Source organism: Paroedura picta, chromosome 6, assembly GCF_049243985.1.
Source record: "Paroedura picta isolate Pp20150507F chromosome 6, Ppicta_v3.0, whole genome shotgun sequence".
Taxonomy (NCBI): Eukaryota; Metazoa; Chordata; class Lepidosauria; order Squamata; family Gekkonidae; genus Paroedura; species Paroedura picta.
The window spans coordinates 2,973,439-2,999,038 of NC_135374.1; the positions used below are offsets into that span (position 1 = coordinate 2,973,439).

Sequence of the window (25,600 nt, forward strand, 5' to 3'; positions counted from 1 at the left end):
GCATTCTGTCTCACACTGTGGCCAACCAGTTCCTCTGGAGGCTCCTGGTTCTGGGATTCACTGGTTCAGTTAACACGGCCCGAGACCACAGATAGACCTCTCCTCCATGAATCCATGACTCCATTTTAAAGGATTCCTGTGGCCATCACTGCATCCTCTGGCAGCAAATTCCACATTTCAATCACTCTCCGTAAGGATTTATTTATGTATTCTAAAATTTCTATGCGCCCCTTCCTGAGGCTCAGAGCTGCTCACAACAGTTTATAGTTAAAAGGTAAAGGTATCCCCTGTGCAAGCACCGAGTCATGTCTGACCCTTGGGGTGACGCCCTCCAGCGTTTTCATGGCAGACTCAATATGGGGTGGTTTGCCAGTGCCTTCCCCAGTCATTACCGTTTATCCCCCAGCAGCAAGCTGGGTACTCATTTTACCGACCTCGGAAGGATGGAAGGCTGAGTCAACCTTGAGCCGGCTGCTGGGATCGAACTCCCAGCCTCATGGGCAGAGCTTCAGACTGCATGTCAGCTGCCTTACCACTCTGCGCCACCAGAGGCTCTTTTGTGGAGGAGTTTATGGTTACAGAAGCTTAAAGCAGTTCCAGCATCCTGAAGCAATCATGTCCCTTTGTCTGTCCTGAACCTACTGCCCATCAGGTTCATTGGACCACCATGGGGTATGGATTCCTGTCTCCGAGGCAGTCATTTCCACCATGGAACTGATTTCTGCCATCAAAACATGAATTATAATTCCAGTCTTTAGCCAGAGAGGCTAATGCGACAGGTTCAAGTCTCTTTTCTTAATTCCGGGAAACCCCCCCGCCTGGAGGTTGGCAACTCTCCCTCCTCACGTCCCCTTTAAGGCTGTTCGCTGCCCTCAGCGCATCCCTCCAATCCCAGGAGGACGTGGGCGGGGCTAACGGCTGCGCAAGGCGCCTGCGGCCGGGCTTGTCCCGGGGTGCTCGCCGTAGCGCAGGCGCGCTGACGGGAGCGCGGAGTGCTGTTGCTGTGGAGACGAAGGCCGGGAGTGGCTCCGTGCGGCCGCCGTAGAGCGCGCGCAAGGCCTTCCGTTGCCATGGAGGCGGCGGGCTTTTCGGGGCGCTGAGGCGAGAGCGAGGGCCGCCCGCTCGCCATGGAGGACGAACTTTACCTGGACAACATCGACGAGTTCGTCACGGACCAGAACCGAGTCGTGAGTGGGGGAGGGAGGCGCGAGAGTGCTGGGGGCGGGGCAGGCTGCCTTCCTCGCGCAGCCTGGCCTACCTTGCAGGGCTGTTGGGAGGGGGGGCGAGGCCTCTGCTTGGTCTGCGCAGGGCCCCGCGCTCAACTCCTGGCAGCTCCCGTCAAAAGGGCCAGGCCTGCTTCACTCTGTAGGAATCAAAGCCCTAAAACAGGGATAGTCAAACTGCGGCCCTCCAGATGTCCATGGACTACAATTCCCAGGAGCCCCCTGCCAGCGAATGCTGGCAGGGGGCTCCTGGGAATTGTAGTCCATGGACATCTGGAGGGCCGCAGTTTGACTACCCCTGCCCTAAAATCCTCGTGGGCCGCCCGGGTGGGAAAGACCTCAGCCGGGCTCAGGGGCAGAGCCTGTGCTGGGCCTGCAGGAGGTCCCTGGTTCAGTCCCCGGCAGCATCTCCAATGAAAAGAGCCAGGCAGGAGGTAAAAGACCTCAGCCTGCTGCAAACCGCCCTGGGAGCAGCAGTCTAGAAATCAAATTATAATAAATAAAAACAAACCTGCAGGCCTCAGGCTCAAATCCTGGTGACATTCGAGTTAACGGGACCAGGTGGGAGGTGATGCGAAAGACCCCCTGAGACCCCGGAGAGGGACCATGGCTCAGTGGATGATGAGCCTCTGCTTTGCAGGCAGGAGGCCCCAGGTTCAATCCCCAGCCTGAGCAGTTGAAGGGAGCCAGCTTGGTGTTGTAGTTAGTAGCGCAGACTGCTAATCTGGTGGGCTGGGTCTGATCCCCTGCTTCTCCACATGCAACCAGCCCTGATAGAGCTGTTTTTACCCAGCAGGAATATCAGGGCTCTGTCAGCTTCACCCACCTCACAGGGTGTCTGTTGTGGGGAGAGGAAAGGCCTTGAGACGCCTTCGGGTAGAGAAAAGCGGCCTATAAGAACCAACCTTCTTTTTCTCGATTCATTCTTTAAGATACAAAACCATAGAATCCCAGGTGTCTCAGATTAACACAGTAATTGTTCAGCTGTACTATCTCTGAGCACTTTAGGGATAACAAGCATGTTAAGTGATCTCCAAAAAACACTTTTGTTTAAAAATACCAAGCATGCTTCAGGGTGAAAGAATTCACACTGGGGAGGTGGTGTTTGGTCTACCTTCAATTGGCCAGCAGCCCTTCATTATTTATTATCATTCCTGCCTTAAAGTAACAGTTGTTTGTGCTTGAATGGAGTGCCTGAGAAAGCTTCTGTTGAAAAGGAGGGATGTGGAGATAATAAAAACAAAGCTTTGCCAATGAATTGTGATGTTTTCTGTTGTAGGTGACGTATAAGTGGCTGAGCTATACGCTAGGGGTTCATGTCAACCAAGCTAAGCAGTAAGTACTCATATGGTTTTTTTGTGCCCAGTGTTCTGGTGGTGGAAAAAAGTAGAGACTGTCTTTGACAACTGCGGAGAAATTTCATTTGTCCCAGGATACAGCAGACAAGTTTTTTTTGTCAGGGGCTGGAGACAGGGACTGTATCCTGTGTTGAAAGATCTACACTGGCTGGCCATCTCTGTAAGAGTGCTTGTTGAAATGGACAGGAAAACTTCTTTAAAAGCAAGTTCCTTTATTCAGAGATGTAGACATCATTACAAAGGCATAGACAGGAATGCCGGATCTAGGGAAAGGCTCCTCTGATAAACCCAGGCACACCTCATTCCCCCCTCCCTTGGGAAGGTGATGGCCTGCATTTCAAAGGAGCCCAAACATTTGGTGTAATCTAAAACTACAGAGGCGTGGGTGGGATAGAGAGGCTGGGGAGGATGAGCCAGGCAATGGGAATCGAAAGCATGCTTGTCCTTGGGGTACCAAGCAGCTCAGGAACTGGGATACATCACAGGCTGACAAGGCAAGACAATAAATGGATCACTTATCATGGCAGAATACTGGGGGATTCTGACAATCTCTTTCAGGGCAGAATTCAGAGTGCTATAAATTACTTGGATCAGAGGTGCTCAAGCCAGGAGTACTCCTATGCTGTCCAGCCTACCTACTGAGTTCCTTTTCTCAAGACCTGTTCTTTGCGCAACCACCTTCAGAGATGAAGCAGGGGGAGACCAGAACTGGACTTTTTCAGTGTTGGCACCTCACCTTTGGAATGCCCCTTCCCTTTGAGGCTTAGCTAGAACCTAATTTCCTTTTTTTTAATCCCCAGGCCAAAATATGCGGACTCTTTTCTGCCTCAAATCCACAAGTTCCATGCTTGAGAATTCTATTTGACCAGTTGAACATTTAAAAGAAGGATTTTATGGCATTCTCTTCTTTTCCTTTTGTTGATCATGATTATGACAAAGCAGCATCTCAGACAGTCCTGGCAAACATTGTCAACCAGCAATTTGGAGGATTTTTTGTGTTGGAAAGAGTATCCATATAGGGAAGGGAAAAAGGGGGCTTGGGGGGGAAGGGACAAAAAACCCCAACCAGTCTCTTGAGAATTCAACCCTCTTGAAAGAGAAGCTAGTTCAAAGATGCCGGTGCTCCAGGTACATCTGTCTCGGAATGTGGGAAGTTATGGGGTTTTTTGCTAGCAGTTTTGCAGTTTTCAAAAGGTAGATTCCGAATGTCTGTGCTGTATTACTATTTTTGATTGATATTTGGGGTATGCTGTAAAGGTCAATGCCCCCAGAGCTTGCAAAACCAGTTTTCTAAGTGCTCTGTGATTACAGCTCGGCAGGTTCTTGATAGTAATCTCTGTTGTTATGCCTTGCTTCTTTGGCATAAATTTCTAAATACCTAAAAAATACCCAGGTGCTGCTTGTGAAACATAGGAAGATCAATGTTGTGCATCCCTCAGTTTCTGTCATTAAGCTTTTTGATAGTTCTTTCTTGGACTGAAATTGGCCAATATGAGGAATGCCCATGATTGAATGCTTAGCTGTGTTGGTATGCAGTAAAACAGCTAGATTTCATTCCAGCAGCATCTTAGAGACCCAAGATTGAAGATGCAAAGCTCCCACTGTCAGATTTGTCATCTGACGAAGGAAGCTTTGACAGTGTAAAATCTTGTGGGTCTCTTAAGTTGGTATTGGACGTATATTTTGCTGAAACTATCAAAGCTGTATTTAACCTGTGTTGTATAATTACTAGTACCTTATAAAAACCACTGTTGTGAAAAAGTGAGATGGAGTTTACGTGTGCGTAGGCACAAGAGCCTCTTGTGGTGCAGGGTGGTAAGGCAGCAGGAATGCAGTCTGAAAGCTGTCTGCCCATGAGGCTGGGAGTTCAATCCCAGCAGCCGGCTCAAGGTCGACTCAGCCTTCCATCCTTCCGAGGTCGGTAAAATGAGTACCCAGCTTGCTGGGGGGTAAACGGTAATGACTGGGGAAGGCACTGGCAAACCACCCCGTATTGAGTCTGCCATGAAAACCTTTAGGCACAAGAACTGCTGATGAAGGCTTTGCAGTCAGTCTTTTGCCCTTTTTAAGTTTTTAAGCCAGGGTTGATCCCCCCACTCCTTCTCCCCGTGCACCCAGCCCCCCCTTCCTCTGTCGTGAGGAGAGGAAGGAGAAGATGTTTGTGAGCCGCTTTGGGAGACTTTAGTGTAATGAAAAGCAGGGTATAAAAAACAGCCCTTCTCTTCTTCAGAGTATAATCCTAGGCCTCATACTCCAAAGCGGCATCAGAAGAAGTAAACCTCTTTCTGGATTGTAGCACTTCAGATTGGAGACGGGGTTGTCCTATCTGTTCCTGACTACAAAAACAAACTCCCTGCATGTAGGAAATCAACATGTCCGGGAAACAAAAGCAGGCAAGAACTCTCTTAACATGCTTGTTTGCTGTAGGAAGAGAATTCTTGGTATGGCAAAGAACTAAGTCATGTGAGCCTCTGCTTTCAGTGGCAGAACTGAGAAATAGGTTGGCTGTTGCATGTTCTCTTAGGCTTTCCTTTTGCTCCAATCCAATAAGTTTCCGCTTGCGAGCTAACGCTTGTTTTAATCTGTTTGTATCTGAATGGATGCTGACACATCCATTTAGACCACAAAAGGGCAGTCTAAAAACCTCAGTAAATAATAACAATAAATAAAAATGTGAAGAGTTCAGCCCCTTTTTAATATCTTTGGATTCCCCCCCCCCCCCGCCAGGATGCTATACGATTATGTGGAAAGAAAGCGAAAGGAGAATTCGGGCGCGCAGCTGCACGTTGTCTACTTAGTGGCAGGAAACGCCGTCCAGAATGGGCACACGGTGAGTGTTTGACTTCCTCTGACGTGAGCACAAGTGTTTTACAGCCTGACACCATTAGGCAGAGTAGCTGTGTGAGGTACACTAACAGGAGTGCGTGTGTTATATGCTGTCCGGTCACTTCTGAATTATAGCCACCCAGTGAATTAAGGACTTCCTATTGTTAAGAGCCTTGCTCAGGCCTTGCAAATGGAGGGCCATGGTTTCTTTGATGAAGTCATGTTGAGTCTTGAGAGAGCCTACAGTCATGTTAGGTAAGGGATGAGCCAGCATGGGGCAGTGGTTGGGAACAGTGGAATATAATCTGGATTCCCAACCCCCCCCCCAATGCAGCCAGCTGAGGGACCTTGGGTCACTCACTGTTATCTTGTTTTCATAGAACAGTTTTCTTAGCACTCTCTGGGCCTTGCCTCCCTCACATGGTGTCTGTTGTGGAGAGAGGAAGGGAATGGTGTTTGGTAGCCCCGTTTGGGGTCATACAATCATAGAGTTGGAAGGGACCCCCAGGGTCATCTAGTCCTGCCCTCTGCAGAATGCAGGGCATTCACAACTACCTGCCCATCCACAGTGACCCCAGTTACATGGCCTTCCCGAACAAAAACCCAGAATCCCTGGCCAGTCTCGGCTGGAAGAAATTTGCTTCTTGACCCCAAAGTGGTGATTGGCATTTCCCTGAGCCTGCAGGAAAGAGCCAGGCTCAGACACAATCCCTTCTGCCCACCCACTCCCGATCTGCCTAGGTTCACCGAAGCAGCATTTCTGTCCGATGGCCATCTAGCCTCTGCTTAGGAATTTCGAAAGATGGAGAACCCACAACCTCCCAAGGAAGCCTTTGGGTAGAAAAAGAGCTCATTTATTGTACCCCACTTTTAACTACCCAAAGGAGCCTCAAAGCGATTTGCGAACACCTTTCCCTTCCTCTCCCACAACAGACACCCTGTGAGGTAGGTAAGGCTGAGAGCTCTAAGAGAACCTCTCTGTGAGAATAACTCTTAAGAGCACTGTGACCAAAATCACCAAGCTGGTATTGAAAAGTGGGGTATAAAAAAAACAGCTCTTTTTGTACTTTTCCTGCAGCCTTCAGCTTTCCTAGCAAGATCGTCTTTTCCAGGGACTCTCTTCTCATACTGCAGCCAAAGCGCAATAGCTTTAGTTTAATCATTTGAGCTTCCAAAGCAGGGGTAGTCAAAATGCAGCCCTCCAGATGTCCATGGACGACAATCCCCATGAGCCCCTGCCAGCGAATGCTGGCAGGGGCTCATGGGAATTGTCGTCCATGGACATCTGGAGGGCCGCAGTTTGACTACCCCTGTTCTAAAGGGAGCTCAGGTTTGATTTTATCTCAAGCCCACTGGTTCAGGGGGTTTTTTTTGCTATAAAACTCTCCTTCAACACTACATTACAATGGAATCGACTTCCTTTCACCGTTCTTCGTTGGCCAGCTTTCATATCCACCCCATAGTAAGGGGGAACACTCTGGTGTGAATGATCTAATTCCCTCGTGCTAAACTAACAGCATGAGCTGCACAACAAGCTAGGGAGGCTGTGGCAGTAGCCTGACATCCTGGTACCCACGCCTCACCCCACAGAGCGCCCTGAGGAGCTACCTGCTGGCGACTGAGTGGCCCAAGACAGAAGCGGGTTCAACCGCAAAGACGATTTATGAGAAGCGTGAACTGGTGTTGGATCGACTAGAACCTGAGGTTCCTGATGAGTCTCATAAATACATGGTCAGATCAAAGTCAGCAGTTGTACTTTGGAGAAAGGACATAGAATCATAGAGTTGGAAGGGGCCATAAAGGCCATCTAGTCCAACCCCCTGCTCAACGCAGGATCAGCCCTAAGCATCCTAAAGCATCCAAGAAAAGTGTCCATCCAACCTTTGCTTGAAGACTGCCAGTGAGGGGGAGCTCACCACCTCCTTAGGCAGCCTATTCCACTGCTGAACTAGAATAATAGAATCACAGAATCATAGAGTTGGAAGGGGCCATAGAGGCCATCTAGTCCAACCCCCTGCTCAACGCAGGATCAGCCCAAAACATCCTAAAGCATCCAAGAAAAGTGTGCATCCAACCTTTGCTTGAAGACTGCCAGTGAGGGGGAGCTCCCCACCTCCTTAGGCAGCCTATTCCACTGCTGAACTACTCTGACTGTGAAAAATTTTTTCCTGATATCTAGCCTATATCGTTGTACTTGAAGTTTAAACCCATTACTGCGTGTCCTCTCCTCTGCAGCTAATTTGGTTGCCCCTGACAGTTTGGTTGCCCCTGATCTTCCCAGATGACCGTGCTTGAAATACTAACAATGGCTTCTGTCCAAAGCGTCTGAAACGGCTGCTCTTGTAAACCCCTTGAATAACTGGGCATGTGCATCATACCATCTGGGATTCAGCTCAGCACAAGCATTTGTCTGCACCAGCAATGGGAATCACCAGGCCTCTTTGTCTTTTGGAAGGTTAAAAATAACTACACTTTCTTCTTGCCATACTGTCCTTGAATGAAGGAACAGCAAACAGCATGATCAGTATAACTTGCAGTGAGCGACTCTGTGCAGAAGAGGGCAGCACTGTTCTGCAAAAGTTATAGTGCAAGAATAAAGTTCGAGCCCTGGGGCAAGTTTAAGTTCATCAAGGTTTTATTGGAGGTATGTGTTTCCATGTGCAGGGACAATAATAATAATATTAACAACGACAACAACAAGAACAACATTTAGAAGAAGAAGAAGAAGAAGAGTTGGTTCTTATATGCTGCTTTTCCCTACCCGAAGGAGGCTCAAAGCGGCTTACAGTTGCCTTCCCATTCCTCTCCCCACAACAGACACCCTATGGGGTGGGTGAGGCTGAGAGAGCCCTGATATCACTGCCTGGTCAGAACAGCTTTATCAGTGCTGTGGTGAGCCCAAGGTCACCCAGCTGGCTGCATGTGGGGGAGCGCAGAATCAAACCTGGCATGCCAGATTAGAAGTCCGCACTCCTAACCACTACACCAAACTGGCTCTCTAAAATGACATACGGATTTAAAATTAAAACATTTACAATCTAAATGCCCCTTAACATAAATTGCTAGATCAGGTGGGGTGGGGTGGTATGGAGCTAACCTTCCATCTATTTCTTCTCCTCTCCCCTCTCTTAGTGTTGAGGCCAGCTTTCCTTGGTAAGTCTATCTTAGGTCTCGATCATGGGGCTGGTGGAATAGGGGTCCCAAGCGGTCTTAAAGGTGCCATTGTACTCAAACATCGCTATTCTGCTTCCGATCAACATGATGATCCAGCTGGATTTATACAGCAAGTGTCCCTCCCTGTGTAGAGCTTCACTAGCAGGGCCGGAAGCCAGGCTACCATGAACTGATGGACAGTTGTCTGCGTGGCTAAGGGGTTGCCTGTGGGGGCAGGCAAGGGATGTGCAGAAACCTCATTATGATAGAACAATTTCTCTTTAGTGGGCGATGAAAGCCCTCTCTAGTTGTCTCCAGCACTTTCTGGTGTTTAGAACAAAGAGGAGCAATTAGTCACCCTGGATACAGGATACACCACGTTCACATGGTTGGCTGTGGAAAGTGTTGAAGTCCAAGGTCTATAAGGGAAGTGGAACGAGTCTGATGCTGTGACTCTAAACTGCTGACCTGAGAGTAAAGTTCCAGTGGAAATCCAAAAGATTTCATTAGGCATGTTGAGTATTGGAGCAGGGGTAGTCACCCTGTGGTCCTCCAGATGTTCATGGACTACAATTCCCATGAGCCCCTGCCAGCAAACATGTTTGCTGGCAGGGGCTCATGGGAATTGTAGTCCATGAACATCTGGAGGACCACAGGTTGACTACCCCTGTATTAGAACCCTGGTAAGCTGGCTCAATCAGTGAAAACCTGTGTTCATTATGCTCTGTCTTCTCTTTGCAGTGCCACAAGGTCGCAGTAGTGAGAGAAGCTCAGCTAGAAGGTAGGCTTGCAGAGAACATGACCGAGGGGGGGGGCGGCTCTCCCCTGTAGCAGTCTCTCCATGAGTGAGTCGTAGGGGTGGTTTGCCTCCTACTTCTAAAAAACTCTGCTCAAAAAGGCCAGTGCTTCCAGAGGGAGAAAGGCAAAGCATGGTGTTTGTTGATGAATAAATTTGGGATACCAAGTTCAGTCAGGCTATTGCAGGGTGAGCAGAAGAAGCCAAAAAGTGGTGGTGGGGGGGATAGATTGCTGTAGACACAGGGGTGGCCAAACTGTGGCTCTCCGGATGTCCATAGACTACAATTCCCACGAGCCCCTGCCAGCCACGGTTTGGCCCCCCCTGCTATTGGCAGTTAAAGTGCACAGAAAGGGTATTGAGACTGTACCTTTCCATCCCGGGGCCAGCAGCCTTGACTTCAGTGCCGTCCCTTCTTGTTGCCCTCGTGTCCCTGCGGTCTCTCACAAGATATTTAGAAACGAAGGTTCTTTGCAGCAGCTTCACTCTCCAAAGAGTGCCAGGATGCCGTTGTCTGCTAGTGAAGGAGAACCGGAGTTGGCAGCCCTCGGGTCTGTGTCTGCCAGGCACAGATCGTATTAGGTGGTCTTGAAGAAGAAGAGGTGGCAGTTTGTACCCTGCTTTCATTGCCTGAAAGAATCTCTTTAAGAGTGGCTTAACATCGCCTTCCCATCCTCTCTCCACAAAAGTCACCCTGTGAGGTAGGTGGGGCTGAGAGAGCTCTAAGAGAACTGTGACTGGTCCAAGGTCACCTACCTGGCTACATGTGGTGCTGGGGTGGGGAAACAAACCCAGGTCTCCAGATTAGAGCCCACTACACCAAATTGGTTGATTTCTCTTGACGTCACCCGTCCAGCAGATTTAGAGATGAGTCCATTAGCACCTTAATCCAGTAGCACCTTCAAGACCAACAAGATTTTCAAGGTTTAAACCAAACTGTGGCTCTCCAGATGTCCATGGATTACAGTTCCCACGGAATTGTGTGGCAAGGGGCTCATGGGAATTGTAGTCAGCCGATAAGCTTATACCCTGAAAGCCTTGTGAGTTTCTAAGATCCTCCCCGTTCTCCAAATTAGGTCTTTGTCTACAGACCAGCATGGCTACCTTCTGAAGCTACCCGGTACGGTTATTGATGAGGGTGAGGGTCTCCCTGAACTACTTGGAGCCAAGATGGCAGGTGGTCTTGGCTTTCCCTCCTTTAGGTTTCTGTCCTGCCACATTCAAAACCTTAGGAAGGATGACAATGAAAACATTTGCGGGAGAGGAAGGGAAGGCAATTGTGAGCCACTTTGAGACTCCATTTTGCGATAAGCAGGATATAAAAGCCAACCCTTCTGATAGGGAAGGACGATCTGTCCAAAATTAGCAAGCCCCATCTCTGCACTGCTTCTGAATTCTTAGCTTGTTCCACACTTGGAAAAGGGAGATGCTTACCTCCTAATTTCTCCTCCCTCCCCCAAATTGTTGTTCTTGTGTCTTCTGTCCAGCTAGTACCTTTGTTGCCTATAATCTCCTTCATTCATGGGATGAAACATGGCCCATATCTCTCCCCTCCCTCATTCCTACTTCCAAAGGGAGCAGCCCCTCTGCCCCTAGTTTGTAGATGCCCTCCGTCCTATTGAAATGGCAGTTGAACACAAAGAAGAAGAGTTGATTCTTATATGCCGCTTTTCTCTACCCAAAGGAGGCTCAAAGCGGCTTACAGTCGCCTTCCCATTCCTCTCCCCACAACAGACACCCTGTGGGGTGGGTGAAGTTGAGAGAGCCCTGATATTCCTGCTCAGTCAGAACAGTTTTATCAGTGCCGTGGCGAGCCCAAGGTCACCCAGCTGGCTGCATGTGGGGGAGTGCAGAATCGAACCCGACATGCCAGATAAGTAGTCCGCACTCCTGACCACTACACCAAACTGGCTCTTATACGGGATCCTTGGTCCATCAAAGTCAGTCTTGTCTGCTTAGACCCACAGCAACTCCCATGTGCTTAGATCCCATCACCTCCCACCTGATCCTTTTAATTTGAGATGCCGGGGTTTGAACCTGGATGCCAAGCAGAGGCGCTGCCACTGAGCCAGGACCCCTCCTAGTTCTGCTTTGATTCATGCTTTATTCATGAGAGCCAGCAGGGTGCAGTGGTTAAGAGCAGCAACCTCTATTCTGGCAAACCAGTTCAGATTCCCTACTTCTCCACCACGAACCAGCTGGGTGACCTTGGTCCAGTCACAGTTCTCTCAGAGCTCTCTGAATATCGTGGGGAGAGGAAGGGGAAGGTGTTTGCAATCCACTTTGAGACTCCTTCAGGTAATAAAAAGTGGGGTACAACCCACCCCTCAACCCTTCTGTTTCCTCCACAGCCATGAAGGCCAAGCTGTCCAGCGTGGCCAGCGTCCACGTCTACAGCATCCAGAAGGCCATGCTGAAGGACAGCAGCCCGCTGTACAACACAGACTACGACATTGTCAAGGCGAACCTGCAGAACTGCAGCAAGTGAGTCTTGCCCTTCCTGACCATCTGGATTCATCTGCCGTTGGCTGCTGCTGTAGGCGGGAGTCAGACTGAATCAGACTGTCGGCCTGAATCAGACTGTCTGACCGGTAGCCGCTCTCCGAGGTCTCAGCATGAGGTCTTTCCCATCGCTTGCTGCCTGGCCCTTTTAACTGGAGATGCCAGGGCTTGAACCTGCTTCCTTGTGTGTGCAGAACAGAAGCTCTACGGCTACGCCCCCCTTTTCTAGTACTGTCCCCCTAGGCCCGTATTATGTAAGCACACTGGCGGTGGCTCTCCAGAGTCACAGGCACAGATTTATTACATCAACGAGTACTGGATCCTTTTTTGGAAAAAAAAAATGGAGATCCCGGGGATTGAACTGGGGACCTGCTGTGAAGCCCCAGCCCTTCCCCTTCACTATACCTGCTACTATAATTCTAAATGGTTGTTTTGGTCTCAGAAGAAGTCTGGGCTTGGTTTCCCCCCTCATTGTAATGCTGCTGCCTTGCTGTTGTTTTCCTCATTTCCCTTCTAACCTCCTGTTAGCTGTGTTCTGTTTTAACTGCTGTCTCTCATGTAAAGGAACGGTGTGCTGCAAGTTGTATATATCTTGTGATTTGTTCTTTTTTAATGGGAATGGCTGCTTTTGCTGCCTGTCTGCCCTGGAGTTATTGGGCAGTGCCCTCTATGACGTGGAGTAGCCATTTAGGCCCCCTTTGCATGCAAACCTTCCTTGACATGTTCAGCATAGATGTCCCTGCATCAGTTCTAGCTTATAAGCACACCTGGGACATTATTATTATTATTATTATTATTATTATTATTATTATTATTATTATTATTATTATTATTATTATTATTATTATTATTATTATTATTATTATTTAATTTTTAGATCGCCCTTCTCCAAATAGGTCTCAGGGCGGTTTACAACATAAATAGTTAAAACACAATAAAGTCCCCATAAAAACCCCAATTAACATCAACAAAAGTTACATATAACATAAGCAGTGGTGGTCACAATTCTGATATTAGTTACCTGAGTTCCCCCCAAGTTCAGCCCGGTGGGGAGAATAATATTCAGAAGAGGGTGGCACCAATGCAATAGATCTAACAATGATCTAACAATGAAACTTACTGTTTCGTATTCTTGAATGTCAAAAAGAGCATCGAGTCTTGTCAGTTTGGTGCACAGAGCCAGTTTGGTGGCGTGGTTAAGAGTGGCAGCCGGAGAACCAGATTTGACTCTCCACTCCTTCTCCAGATGCAGCCAGCTGGGTGGCCTTGGACTAGTCACAGTTCTCACAGAGCAGTTCTCACAGAGCAGTTCTCTTAGAGCTCTCTCAGCCCCACCTACCTCACAGGTGACTGTTGTGGGGTGAGGAAATGTTGAATTGTAACCAAAAAATGTTGTTCTCCCCCCCCCCCTCTAGGTTCAGCGCTATTCATTGTGCTGCAGCAGTTGCCCGGACAGCAGCCGAGATGTGTCAGGCTGAGACTCCTGCCCAAGTGGACTCTCAGCCGGTGCGTGGGCCAACCGCCGGCGTGACTCCCGTGGCCAATGGTCACGCCCCAAGTGCTGCCTCGAAACAGACCGCCCAGCAGGCCAAGGGCATTATGGGAATGTTCGCAGCGAAACCTGTTGCTAATACTCAGGACATACACAAAGAAGCCAAAACTGAGGCTAAAGACACGCAAAGTGTAAGTTGCCAGGCCTGGGCAGCGTGCTGTTAAACTTCTCAGTTTTGTTTCTGGGCCCTTCGTCGGCTGGAGTGTTCGGGCAGCATCTGACTGGTGGAACAAATCCATTTTGCTCTGGGTACGGGCCTTGGGATGCCTCTTGCTTCCTCAGCTTTGGGAGGCAGAGGACGGAGGACCATGAGAAAGAACAGGAAGCTGGCCACCGTGAGCCAAACTCCTGAGGTTCTAACAGAGAGTGTTGGTTTTAAATTTCCGTTCTACTGGGCGCTGGCTGCGTTGAATGAGATGGCGGGGTTTCTAAAGTTGCCCTCGCGCTGAGAGGGGAAATTATGGCAAATGCTACCTGTTGTGCAGATTCTGGAATAGCACAAGTTCCCCTTTTATTTATCGCTTAGGTTCCTGCTGAGACGTCCTGGGCAGCCAACACAAGCGGAGGTCTGCCTTAGGCACCCTCTTCCGGCGATGTCACCTGCCCGAGTCACGTGGAAGGGAATAGGAGCTGGGAAAGAGCTTATCGAGGCCGTTGCACAAACCCTGCCGGTTGCAGAAGGGTTTCCAGGGAGTTACGGCCTTGGCTACGCAACGGCATCCGCGTAATGAACAATTTCCTGACAAGCTTTCTTGATTGTTTCCAGGCCTCAGCTGCAAGCAGCAAACCAGTTGCTAAAGGAAACGTGCTGAACAACTTCTTCGGAAAAGCTGCCTTGAATAAGGACTGTAAGCCCCTTCCTTTATTGTCTTCCCTGTCCCAGGGGCTCAAGGCTGGCTGTAGCAATTGCAGTTAATCCCTCATGTCCAAAGGGCTTGTGGTGCATTTCTCAGCATCTCCGTTTTGGAGCTCGCTGAATTCAGGGGGAATTTTTTGCAAGTTCTGGAGCATTAAAATCCTGAGATGGTAGCCTGGTGCTCCGCCTCTTTGCATATTCAAACTCTGCCATCAGAGGTTGGGCAGGTTCATAAGGGGGTGGGCTGCCCTTCAGGCATTTTGGTCCCCAAGCCATATCGAACTTGGAGGAACAAAACCAGCAGCATGAATTATGCCCAGAAACCAATTGGAAGTCTGTGTAGACAGAACAAATCTGGAGGGATCCGGTCCCATAATAACCCACACTGGCCAACGTGCTGGCTGCTGTCTTCTGTCCCAGTGTGATGTATCCGTTTATTTTTCTTTCACTTTAAACGAAAGGAAACCTACTAAAACGTTTGCGTCATTTGCAGGCACAGCCAACACTGATCCTGAAGAACAGAAGGAAGAGAAAGCAGCGGGGAAGCCTCCCGTTCCACCATTGGAATTGAAAGCACCTTCTGAGGCAGCAGGGCCCAAGAAACCGGGCAAAAAAACGGAGCCTGCCAAAATTAAACAGGACAAGAAAAGGTACCAAAGGTCACCTCGAGGAAAACGTACACAGCAGTCAAGTACTCTCGTTTAATGAAAACTGTATCCAATAATCTAAACCGAAAGGTTTCTGGGTAAATTCGGGCGGGTGGCTGTGTAGGTCTGAAGCAGCAGAACAAAGTTTGAGTCCAGTGACACCTTTAAACCCAACAGTTTAATTCTGGGGATAAGCTTTTTGTGTGCATGCACACTTCTTCAGATACACTCAAACAAGGCTTTCTAAAACACTAAAACAAGGTTGGAGAGAGTGGTGGAGGTTAGTTGCCAGAAAGGTCTAATTAGAGTCAAAATGTATAAGTAACTGCATAATAAGTATAGCTAAAATTGGATTGAAGCAGTTGGTAAGACCTTTGAATAGTGGCAAATTAGCATGCAGTTAATAGAAGAAGAAGAAGGAGAGTTGGTTCTTATATGCCGCTTTTCTCTACCCGAAGGAGTCTCAAAGCGGCTTACAGTCGCCTTCCCATTCCTCTCCCCACAACAGACACCCTGTGGGGTGGGTGAGGCTGAGAGAGCCCTGATATCCCTGCTCGGTCAGAACAGCCTTATCAGTGCCGTGGCGAGCCCAAGGTCACCCAGCTGGCTGCATGTGGGGGAGTGCAGAATCGAACCCGGCATACCAGGTTACAAATCCGCACTCCTAACCACTACACCAAACTGCCTCTCTACAACACTACACCGTGAGAAATGAACATGTGTTGTGAGATAAGAACCCAATATCTCTGTTAATATGTTAATTTGCTCTGCCTATATGTATGGACGACTAACTTCCATTTCAGTGTGTCTGAAGAAGTGTGCATGCAAGTGATACTCAGAATAAGTCTTAGTCGGTCTTAAAAGATGCCCCTGGACTTGAACTTGGGTCTGCTGCTTCAGGCCCACTAGGTAACTTGCCTGAATCGATCATTCTATACTCCAATTAAACAACTCTGAACTCTGAACAGATTAAATACGCCAGAATCGTCATCGTTGAAGCAACACTTCCATATGTAAATAAGAGGAGATAGCTCACGTCCTTCAGAGCTTTGAAGACCAACACAGTTTAATTTTGGGTATAAACTACCGTGCGCAGGCATGCTTCTTCGGAAACTGCTCCTGTTACACTTCTGAAGACGTGGGCCTGCACACGAAAGCTTATTCCCAGAGTTAAAATGTGTTGGGCCTTCAAGGTGCCGCTGGAGTCACAATTTGTTCTGTTGGCTTCATCGCTAATAATCACTTCTCCTCCCACCCCATCTTTGGTCCCCCCAGTGAGGGAGGGGGTTTACCTGTCTACTTTGTTTGCAGAACAAAAAGGGCAGAGATGTCAGATGATGAGAAAGAGGCAGACGGTCTGAAGAGGAAGAGGCGTCGGATCAAGCGTCCACATTCGGGCAGCAGTGACGAGGAAGGTATGAGGAGCTCTGGGCAGGGGGGCTGGACAGGGTCTCCAGCAGAGGTCTTTCCCATTGCTTATTGCCCTTCCCCAACGCATTAAGCTGCCAGTGGGAGAGTGTCTGCTTGGCATGCAGAAGATCCCAGGTTCAATGGAGACCCTTGGTCCATTAAAGTCAGTCTTGTGTACTCAGACTGGCTCTGAAGCAGAGGCCTTGCACATTACTTACTGTTATATCCTTTAATAACTGTTCAAGTTTTTTTAAAGTTCATTAGAAAGTTCAGAAAACTGAAAGCTGCTGAAGGTCCCAGGTTCAAACCCTGAAATTTCCAGTTAATCATAGAATCATATCATAGAATCATAGAGTTGAGCAGGGGGTTGGACTAGATGGCCTGTATGGCCCCTTCCAACTCTAGGATTCTATGATATGATTCTATGATTAACTGGAAATTTCAGGGTTTGAACCTGAGACCTTCAGCAGCTTTCAGTTTTCTGAACTTTCTAATGAACTTAAAAAAAAACTTGAACAGTTCCGCAGGTCCTGTAAAAGGGAGCTCCTCTACCAGGCATTGGTTGAGGTCGACCCCTGCCAAGGGCCCTCCCCCCGAGCCTCCCTCCTATGGCACCCACCATCACTCTGCCCATCCCACTGGGCTATCAGTAGGAGTTAATTTAATGTTCTCCGTATTTTTCTACTGTCCCATGTTGCTTGTTGTTTCACTTCATTCATTATTGTTAATCTAAGTTATCTGCATTGTTTCTATTCTGCTTTACGTGAACCGCCCTGAGCCTTCGGTGAGGGTGGTATGTAAATATAATAAATTAATAAATAAAGAGCTCTTCTCACAGTTAGAAAGAGCTGTAACTAGCTCATTTTGAGCCTGAGTCAAGAATATCAAATGGGACCCTCTGTGTATTCCTATTTGGTAAAAAGGAAATTGCATAAGCAACAAGAGCAATAGCAACAGTGTTTTAGATTCAGTAAGTTTGCTATGAAGTAGCACAGGGGTAGTCAAACTGCGGCCCTCCAGATGTCCATGGACTACAATTCCCAGAAGCCCCTGCCAGCATTTGCTGGCAGGGGGCTCCTGGGAATTGTAGTCCATGGACATCTGGAGGGCCACAGTTTGACTACCAGAACAAAGTTTGAATCCATTGGCACCTTTAAGACCAAAATGCAGTTTTATTCAAGGTTTTGGGGGCAGACACACTTCCTCAGACACAATTAAATGGGAATTACCAGCCCAGGTATATATAGGTGGAAGGTGAGCAAAACTATTTTCAATATTGTGTACCACCCTGAGCTGGCTTGCTGGAAAAGTGGTATATAAATTAAATTAATAATAATAAATAACAGACAGCAGTAATGAAGATGTTTAACCAATTCTAAGACCAAACAGGAATAGCAAGCTTAGGTTATAAGGTATCATAAAGATGTCAAAATTGCAGATGAATGGGCAGATGCATGTTTAATTGTAGAAAGCTGAGAGCAATTAACTGAAACCCTGCCCTCAGGCCTTCAGGTAATTACACTCAGCATTCCACCATTAAAGATGCATCTGCCCATTAATCTCCTATTTTGACATTTTTATGGTAACCTTATTCTCTAACCTTGTTGTTCCTATTTGGTCCTTGAATTTTATTTATTTTCCCATTTGTATTCAGCCCTTCCACAAAGGGCGGGTCACATCAAACGAAATCAGTTGAACGTCTTCATTGTGCTCAGTGCTGATATACTGCTCACCACCTATATATTTGGACTAGTAATTCCGCCTTCATTGTGTCAGAGGGCGTGTGCCTGCATGTGAAAGCTTACTTCTTGAATACAACTTGGATGGTCTTAAAGGTGCCCCTTGACCGGTAGTTCTCAACCTTCCTAATGCAGTGACCTTTAATACAGTTCCTCATGTTGTGGTGACCCCAACTGTAAGGTTATGTAAGTATTCTTTGACAGAAATTAAACCAAAACTGACCCATGGCGTGAAGATCCATGGTTCATGATTGTATATAAATTGTTTTTTTTTCCCGGGGTTTCTCAATTCAGTTCTGCCTCTTGTCCCAAAATGCCGATCTCGCTCTTTTCCGCTGCTCCAGACTGACGAACGCTCTGTCTCGATCTACCCTGCAAGGCTGTTGTATAGATGACGCCCTCCCCCCCAGCCAAGCTGCTTGCCCTGCCACGACCCCTGTGAAAGGGTCATTTGACCCCCAAAGGGCTCCCGATCCCCAGGTTGAGAACCACTGCCCTAGACTCAAACTTTGTGATGTTTGTTTAATCACAATATACTTTTTCTGTGTCCCTGAGGCAAGGTTGCAGCTCTGTAGTTAGGTTGGGGACCAGCAAGGATTTCGGGGTACGAGTTTTCAAGAGTCTGATAAATGGAGCTTTGACTCATGAAAGCTCACTCCCCTAATAAGCTTACTCCACTTCTCTTGGATGCTTTGGGCTGATCCTGCGTTGAGCAGGGAGTTGGGACTAGATGGCCTGTATGGCCCCTTCCAACTCTATGATTCTATGAAAACCTCATTGATTTCTGAGGGGCTTCCAGGTTCGAATTTAGCTGTTCTGCTGCAGGCCAGCAGGGCTGCCCTCGGAAAACATTTCTCACGGCTGCGAGAGTCAGGGTCGAAACAAGATTCTCTGATCCCCTTTGCAGTCCGCGGCTTTGTGTGTGATTCTCGCCTCCCGCTGTCTCTCGGGCTGCTTGCGTTTCTGCAGCTTGCTTATTAAGCCAGCTCAAGTCCCCTGTTGCTTGGGCCTTGGAAGTCAGCCACCATTTGATTTGAGCCCTGATTAATCTGCCAAAGGGTCACTTGGCCTCAGGCCCGGCCCAGACAAAATCCCCAACACTGACCAAATCAGCCGGGCAGGTTTCAAGCCGGCGATGTGCGTGGTGTTGTGCCCGTAGCCCGAGGGCAAAGCAAAGCTGCAGGATGGCCAAGAAAGGGGAGGGAGAGAGAGGAGCTTGGCGGCGGTTCTGTCCTCACCTCCGGCGTTTCCATTGTTCTTGTTAACTAAGAAGTCAGGACGATGGGTAGATAGACCCGACCGGGATAGCCCAGGCAATCCCGATCCCATCAGATCTCAGAAGCAGGGTCAGACCTGGCTTGTGCTTGGATGGGAGAAGTCCAAGGAACTCTACGGGGCATGACGTGGGGGGAGGCACTGGCAAACCACCTCCAAACAGCCCTTGCCTGACTGCCAGAATACCATAGAATCCCCTGGCTACATAACACGCATGCCGTGCGAGAGATCAACGGAATAAATAGTGGGCAGATGTCACTTTTGCTCCCACCCCCAGTGTCTCTGTGGCAGCAGCACTTCCTTTAACTTAATAAGGCTGCCCTGCCACTCTTCAAGTAGTCAGGATGAGAGGGGTGGGTGGGGTGTCTCTTGCCTTCCTTCCTGGGGGCAGAAGGAGACTGCCGCCACTGGGAGTCTTTCACGTGCCACAAGGCTTAACTAAATTTGCAGATGACACCAAATTGGGAGGAGTAGTGAACACCCCAGAAGTTAGAGAGTTCAGCAAGATCTGAACATGCTGGAGAACTGGGCCAATGGGAACAGGATGCAGTTCAATGAGGAGAAGTGTTGAGTTCTACGTCTGGGTCACAAAATGAGAAGCAGGCAGGCTGGATGGGGGAGACGCTTCTGGGGAACAGTCCTTGGGGGACTCATGGACCGTAGGCTAAATAGAAGCAGACTGTAATGCGGTGGTAAAGGTAGATGCCAGTTTGGGCTGCATCAAGGGAGGCATCACATAAAAATCGCTAGATGTCCTAGTCCCACTGTATACAGTTTTTGTCAGACCCCACCTGGAGTCCTGTGGGCAGTTCTGGAGGCCTCACTTGAAAAAGGACATGGGCAAAATGGAGAGGGGGCAGAGGAGAGCGACGAGGATCCGGGGCCTGGGGACCAAGCCCTGTGAAGAAAGGATGAGGGACTTGGGAATGTCCAGCCTGAAGAAGAGGAGGATGAGAGGGGGCAGGATGGCTCTCAAAGTATTTGAAAGGGTGTTCCTTAGAGGAGGGCAGGGAAAAGTTCCTTTGGCAGCAGAGGAGAAGACCTAATTTTTAAGACCCCTGCCAGAGATGTTTTGCCTTGGTGTAAATGGGGGAAGTGCTAAGTGGTAGAGCCTGGAATTCTTTGCTGGGTCCAGTGTATGGTTGTAGTACCAGATCTGGGCAACTCAGAGACGGATCCCTGCTCTGCCTGGGAAGCTCACCGGGTAGCCTTGGGCCAGTCAAAGCCTCAGCCGAACCCACCTTTACTGGGTTGTTGAGAAGAGAAGCTTTGGGTTCCCCAGTTTGGGAGAGAGATGAGGTACGAAATAAACCAGTCAAATTGCGCTCTTTTCTTCACGCAGACGTTCCAGTGTCCTCTATAACCCCCGAAGCAGAAGAACTCTCTCCTGAGCCAGTCCTGAAGGTAGAGCCGGACGCTGTTCCCTTGGAGGTGAATGTTCATTGGTATCTTGCCTTTTCTGCATAGTCCAAAGAGCAGACTCTGTGATCAGAAATCCTGAGATCTGCTGCTGGGGGTGTTAAGCAGGCTTCCGTAGTGCGCACGTCCCATATGGTGCTGAAGCCTGGGGGATCCCGAACATGAGCATCAGGGCCTCTGCCAACACCTCCCCTGGCACCTGCCAAAGGCCTTGAGAAAGTGGGTGGGCCTTTGACTGACCACTGGAGCTTGGATTGACTGCAGAGTTTTTAAAACGTTACTTTGACGGCAGAGCTGCCATTACCTCGCAAGGATCTTCACCTTGTGACTGAAGGGAGCTTTGTGGCAGCCATTTCGTGGCAATAGTGTTGCGCCTGTCGGAAACCCAAATAAAAAGGAAAAGAAATACCCTGATCCAAAAAAAAGTCAAGAACCTACAAAGGTCAACACCAGGGAAATGAACTTAAGCCTAGACAAGGTGGAGCACAATAGTCAAAAATCATGGCACCAGTATTTATATGTGTTAATACCCCAAGGCTTTCAGCATCGCCTCAGTAGAATTATTACATACGGACCAGACGTGTTTTGGCATTGCCGCCTTTATCAATGGTCAGGCATCAAATAAAACCATCCATAAAATATACAGTAAATGCATTACATTAAAAGATCTATTCAGCACACTGTGGACCTGTAGTCAATTCTGTGTGGGGAGGAAGGGAAAGGTGTCTGTAACCTTCAGGTGGTGAAAAGCAGGGTATAAAAACCCAGCTGCTCTTCTTCTTCTTCCCTGTCGCCGTGGGGTCTGCTCCCTGCCCATCATGCTCACCCGTAACTTCCTCTCCCTGTCGCCAGGCTTCGGCTGGAGGGAAGAAGCGGAAACGGAAGCGAGTGCTGAAGTCCAAAACGTTTGTCGATGCGGAAGGCTGTATCGGTAAGCGACGGGGTGTCAGCTGGGCTGAAGATGTGGCGAGCGTTTCAGCTTGGTTGGCAGGGGTTCACCAGGGTCTCAGGTGAAGGTCATTCATGTCACTGTGTCCTTTTAACTGGAGATGCTGCCAAGGATTGAACCTGAGGCCTTCTGTGTGCCAGGCAGACACTCTTCCTATGAGCCGCAGCCCCCTCTGCTTTACTGAGCATTAGACATGGGAGGTCTTTCACATCACTTACTGCAGGAATTCCCAGCCATGGTTCCAAGGAGCCCTGAGATTGTGCAAGAGCTTCCCAGGGGTTACGTGGCCTTTCCCAGGAGTTTGGATGGCCGCTTGACATCACCAGACGTCACTGGAGCCTGCTTCCCCTGTTGCTCTGCAGGCCTGGTCTCTTTGTCCACAGAGATGGCTTGGCTGGCTCCCACATCTTATTTTCATGCCCATTTCTCTGAAGGGGCATGTCACTCAAAGCCTGAAAAATATTCCAGGGGCTCCTCCAAGGCCAAATGATTGAAAATTGCTGACCTACTACCTGGTCCTTTCAATTGGAGATGCCGGGGATTGAACCACGGACGTTCTCCAGGCCAAATAGGGGATCCTTGAGCCCCACATGAAGCTGCCTGATCCTGAATCAGCCTCTTGGTCTATCAAGGTCAGTCTTGTCCACACAAACTGGCAGCTGCTCTCCAGGGTCTCAGGCAGAGGTCTTTCCCATCACCCACTGCCTAGTCCTTTTATTCCCAGGGACTGGACTTCAGACTTTCTGCAGGCAAAGCTGAGACTCTTCCTCGGAACCATGGCCCTTCCCTGATCTGGTTTTTCAAGCTTGCCAAAGTGCCAGATCAGAGAGATACCTGCTTTGGCTTCAAGACAGACTTTGGGCATTTTTGACGCAGAAAGACCCTCCTTTCTGTAGCCAACCTTCTTCCCTGTCCCCCGTAGCCAGGCCTGTCTGTGGTCACAGTTTTCTCTTCCAACAAGGTTTTGCTTTAAAAAAAAGGTTCGGTCTTCTCTAAGCATGTCAAGCTGTGGGAAACTTGCCTTCGCCACTTGGAAGTCGGGATTAAGTGGTCTCCTGCCGAACGCTGACCTTTCTGAGCTTGCAGTCCAGGAGCGGTCAGGCTCATTAGGGAGCGGAGAACAGGCCTGCCCTGGACGTTTGATGCAGGAAAGAGAGCACGGTGAAATAGTGGCGGCAAATCTCTGGGTAAGGGCGAAATCTCACCCATTCTTCTAGGACTGGGGGTCCAGATCTTGTTGGTAAAGAGTTTGAAAAAGTTATCTGTCAGTGCTGGCACATTTGTAATCAAGAGCTAGGGAGAACAGAGCTGACAAGTGGGGCTAGTGGGGATTTTGCCCAGCAAGGCTTCTGATTGGCCACTGGAGAGGACTATTTTAATTGCTTTGGCAGCAGCTTGCCCCCACAGCACAAGGGTCCTTACTGGATGACTGAAGGTAAAGCTGTGGATATGCAAGTAAACAGTTTTAAATCACAGGTTGGCAATTCCATTAAGCAGAGCTTAAATGTTGATGTTTCTATGAGAGTTATGCACAGCCTCATTCTGAGATTTGTGGTTGGGTGCGCCTCCTGTGACAAGAGTTCCTCTGCTATTACATATAGGTAGAGAATGAAGTAGAGGGGGTTAGTTGCCAGAAAGGGTTGATTAGAGTCAAGATGTATAACTGGCCAATTAGCTATAAGATTGGATTGAAGCAGTTGGTATGGCCTGTGGCCAGTAGCAAATTAGCAGGCAGATAATAAAATGCGAGAAGTGAGTGAGTTAGCACATGTGGTAGATAAGAACCCAATATCTCTGTTAAGCCCTGGGGGTTCCCTTGTCCTGAGTGTGGTAATAATTTGTCATTCAGCAGTCTCCCATTCCAATCTGTTTCTGAAATCCCTTTGCAATAAAACAGTGTCAAGCTCATACCTTGAATAAAACTTGGTTGGTCTTAAAGGTGTTACTGTATTCCCACTTGGTCCAGTCTGGAGGGTGGCTAGGACCTTGCTGAAAGTGGGCTTCCCAGCCATGCCAGGAAGGCCTTGTCGTGCGCCATAACCACCTCTGCACCTCTCCTTGTGTTTCCAGTGACTGAAAAGGTCTATGAGAGCGAGTCCTGCACGGACAGCGAAGATGACTTCCGGTCAAAGCCCACCGCGGCCCACAAGCCCCCTGCGAGGACTGCCAAGAAAGAGCCCAGAGAGGACAAGAAAGCCACCAAGAAGGGGGTGGCTGCAGTCAAGGCCAACAAACAAGCGTCTATCATGGGCTTTTTCCAGAAGAAGTGAATCGTGGCCACAGAGTCCAGCACTGCCTTTCCCGACGGTGGTTGAGTTCTGGACCTTTACCCACCTGCGGACAGCACGGAAAGCAAGCTGCCAGAAGAAGCTGGAAGATTTTGGTTTTGAATTTGTCCCTTTACTCCATGATGGCCTTTGAGCTTTCTTTTTTTAAAGACTGGCCTTTGAGTTCCTCCCCTGTCTAGGCTGGCTCTCCAAAATGGGGTCATCTTCTGTTGACTTGCTGCCCCCACCTCCTTCTCCCTTTCTTTTGACTTCTTGGAATTGCTTAACCTGTGACTCTGGACGACCCAATGGCTGTTGCATAGGAGAAGGCGGGTGGGGGAGGAGACCAAGCTTCAGATCTGCCAAGTGGAATAAAGAGAGATGCGCACACGGGGGCGGGAAGTTCTGGACGGTTTCCTAGAAGGGTGGCCTACCTCAGGTCCCCTCTAGGAGAAGAGCTTTTTAGGTCTCTGTCAGACCTAAAAGACTCAGATCAAAGCCAGGGCATTGTGATATACTCCGCCTCCCACGACAGCCATTTTTTTGCTGGCTCCGCCTTTTATGGCAGCCATTTTGACCTTGAGCTCCCCATCCTCCCTTTAAAAAAAATAGTTTTTGTGTGTATGAACCCATTTGGGAGAAGCTGTCGACCAATTTTGCTTTAATTTCTACTAGATTCCACTGTGACGGATGGCGACGTTAACTGTCAGTCCCTCCACAGGAAACAAATGGAACCTCTTTGGTTTTCTCACCCCTGATGCTGTGAACGCCATGGGGAAAGTGCCAGCTTTCAAAGGAACATTAAAGGATTAGGGACTTGAGGTGTCAGGTCAGAACCAGTCCTATCCGTCGCCTGTCAGCTTGGACAGCAGAAGCATCACCCTCCTGTGAAGGTCGGCTCTGCGTCAAGCCAGCCCGTTCCTCCATCCGGTGAGTTTGATGGGATCCAGGGGATCCCTGCTGTGGGTTTTTTGGCCTCCCAAGGGGCTGGGATTATTCAATAGTGTTCAAGGACCCAGCAGCCGCCTCGTGTAGTGACCCCGGAGATGGTTTTTTGGTCCCACGTGGCCGGCTGCAAGGTCAAGGGTGAAGGGGAGAGCCGGCCTTTGGCGTTCTGATCCCCAAAGTGGAGAAATAGGTATTTTATACTGAGGCGTGGGGCTGCCCACGTCAGTCAGACAGTCAGTCTTGCTCCTCCGATCGATCGGAATCTGTCTCCCAAGTATTCCAGACGCTGCCCCAAATTGAAATCTCCTTGGCCTTTTAACTCTGGGTCTCCCACCTCCCCCCACAGGCCTTATGTGTTGCAATGCACAGTCCTCCAGGAAAGTAAATTTGGCAGCTTTGTCTATAGAGTTCAGCGCAGCAGGTGAGGAAGGATTTTGTTTCCTCTGTGCAGCCTTTTCTACTTTTTAAATCCCTCAGTTTTCATTTCTATGAATGAGGACTGCGGGCCTCCAGGGTGAGAGGGTGGGGAACCTTGGTTTTGCCTTTTTTCCTAAGTATTCCGCCTCTTCCTGAACATTAAAATGAAAACTTCCGTTCCCCACCCCCTTTTATGTGCTCATAAGTTTATGCTGGGGGGGGGGGAAGTAAAGAAATGTGAAATAAACACACAATCTTCTTTT

General features: G+C 48.9%; 1 protein-coding gene across 1 annotated transcript; it reads left to right on the forward strand.

The window, feature by feature from the left end:
* Positions 1-958: 958 nt before the first annotated feature.
* POLD3 (DNA polymerase delta 3, accessory subunit) lies at positions 959-25,600 on the forward strand. The gene is made up of 12 exons (XM_077341170.1): positions 959-1,187; positions 2,503-2,558; positions 5,309-5,411; positions 9,302-9,341; positions 11,708-11,840; positions 13,274-13,541; positions 14,177-14,258; positions 14,760-14,916; positions 16,225-16,328; positions 20,680-20,768; positions 21,609-21,687; positions 23,776-25,600. Exons 1-12 carry the CDS (start codon positions 1,128-1,130, stop codon positions 23,973-23,975), a joined length of 1,371 nt encoding a protein of 456 aa, XP_077197285.1. The 5' UTR covers positions 959-1,127; the 3' UTR covers positions 23,976-25,600.

Bases quoted from the DNA above. Each gene is read 5' to 3' on its own strand.
- POLD3 (XM_077341170.1), top strand. From the start codon at position 1,128: ATGGAGGACGAACTTTACCTGGACAACATCGACGAGTTCGTCACGGAC. The intron at 1,188-2,502 runs GTGAGTGGGGGA...TTTCTGTTGTAG, and splicing joins TCACGGACCAGAACCGAGTC to GTGACGTATAAGTGGCTGAG. The intron at 20,769-21,608 runs GTGAATGTTCAT...CCCTGTCGCCAG, and splicing joins CGGACGCTGTTCCCTTGGAG to GCTTCGGCTGGAGGGAAGAA.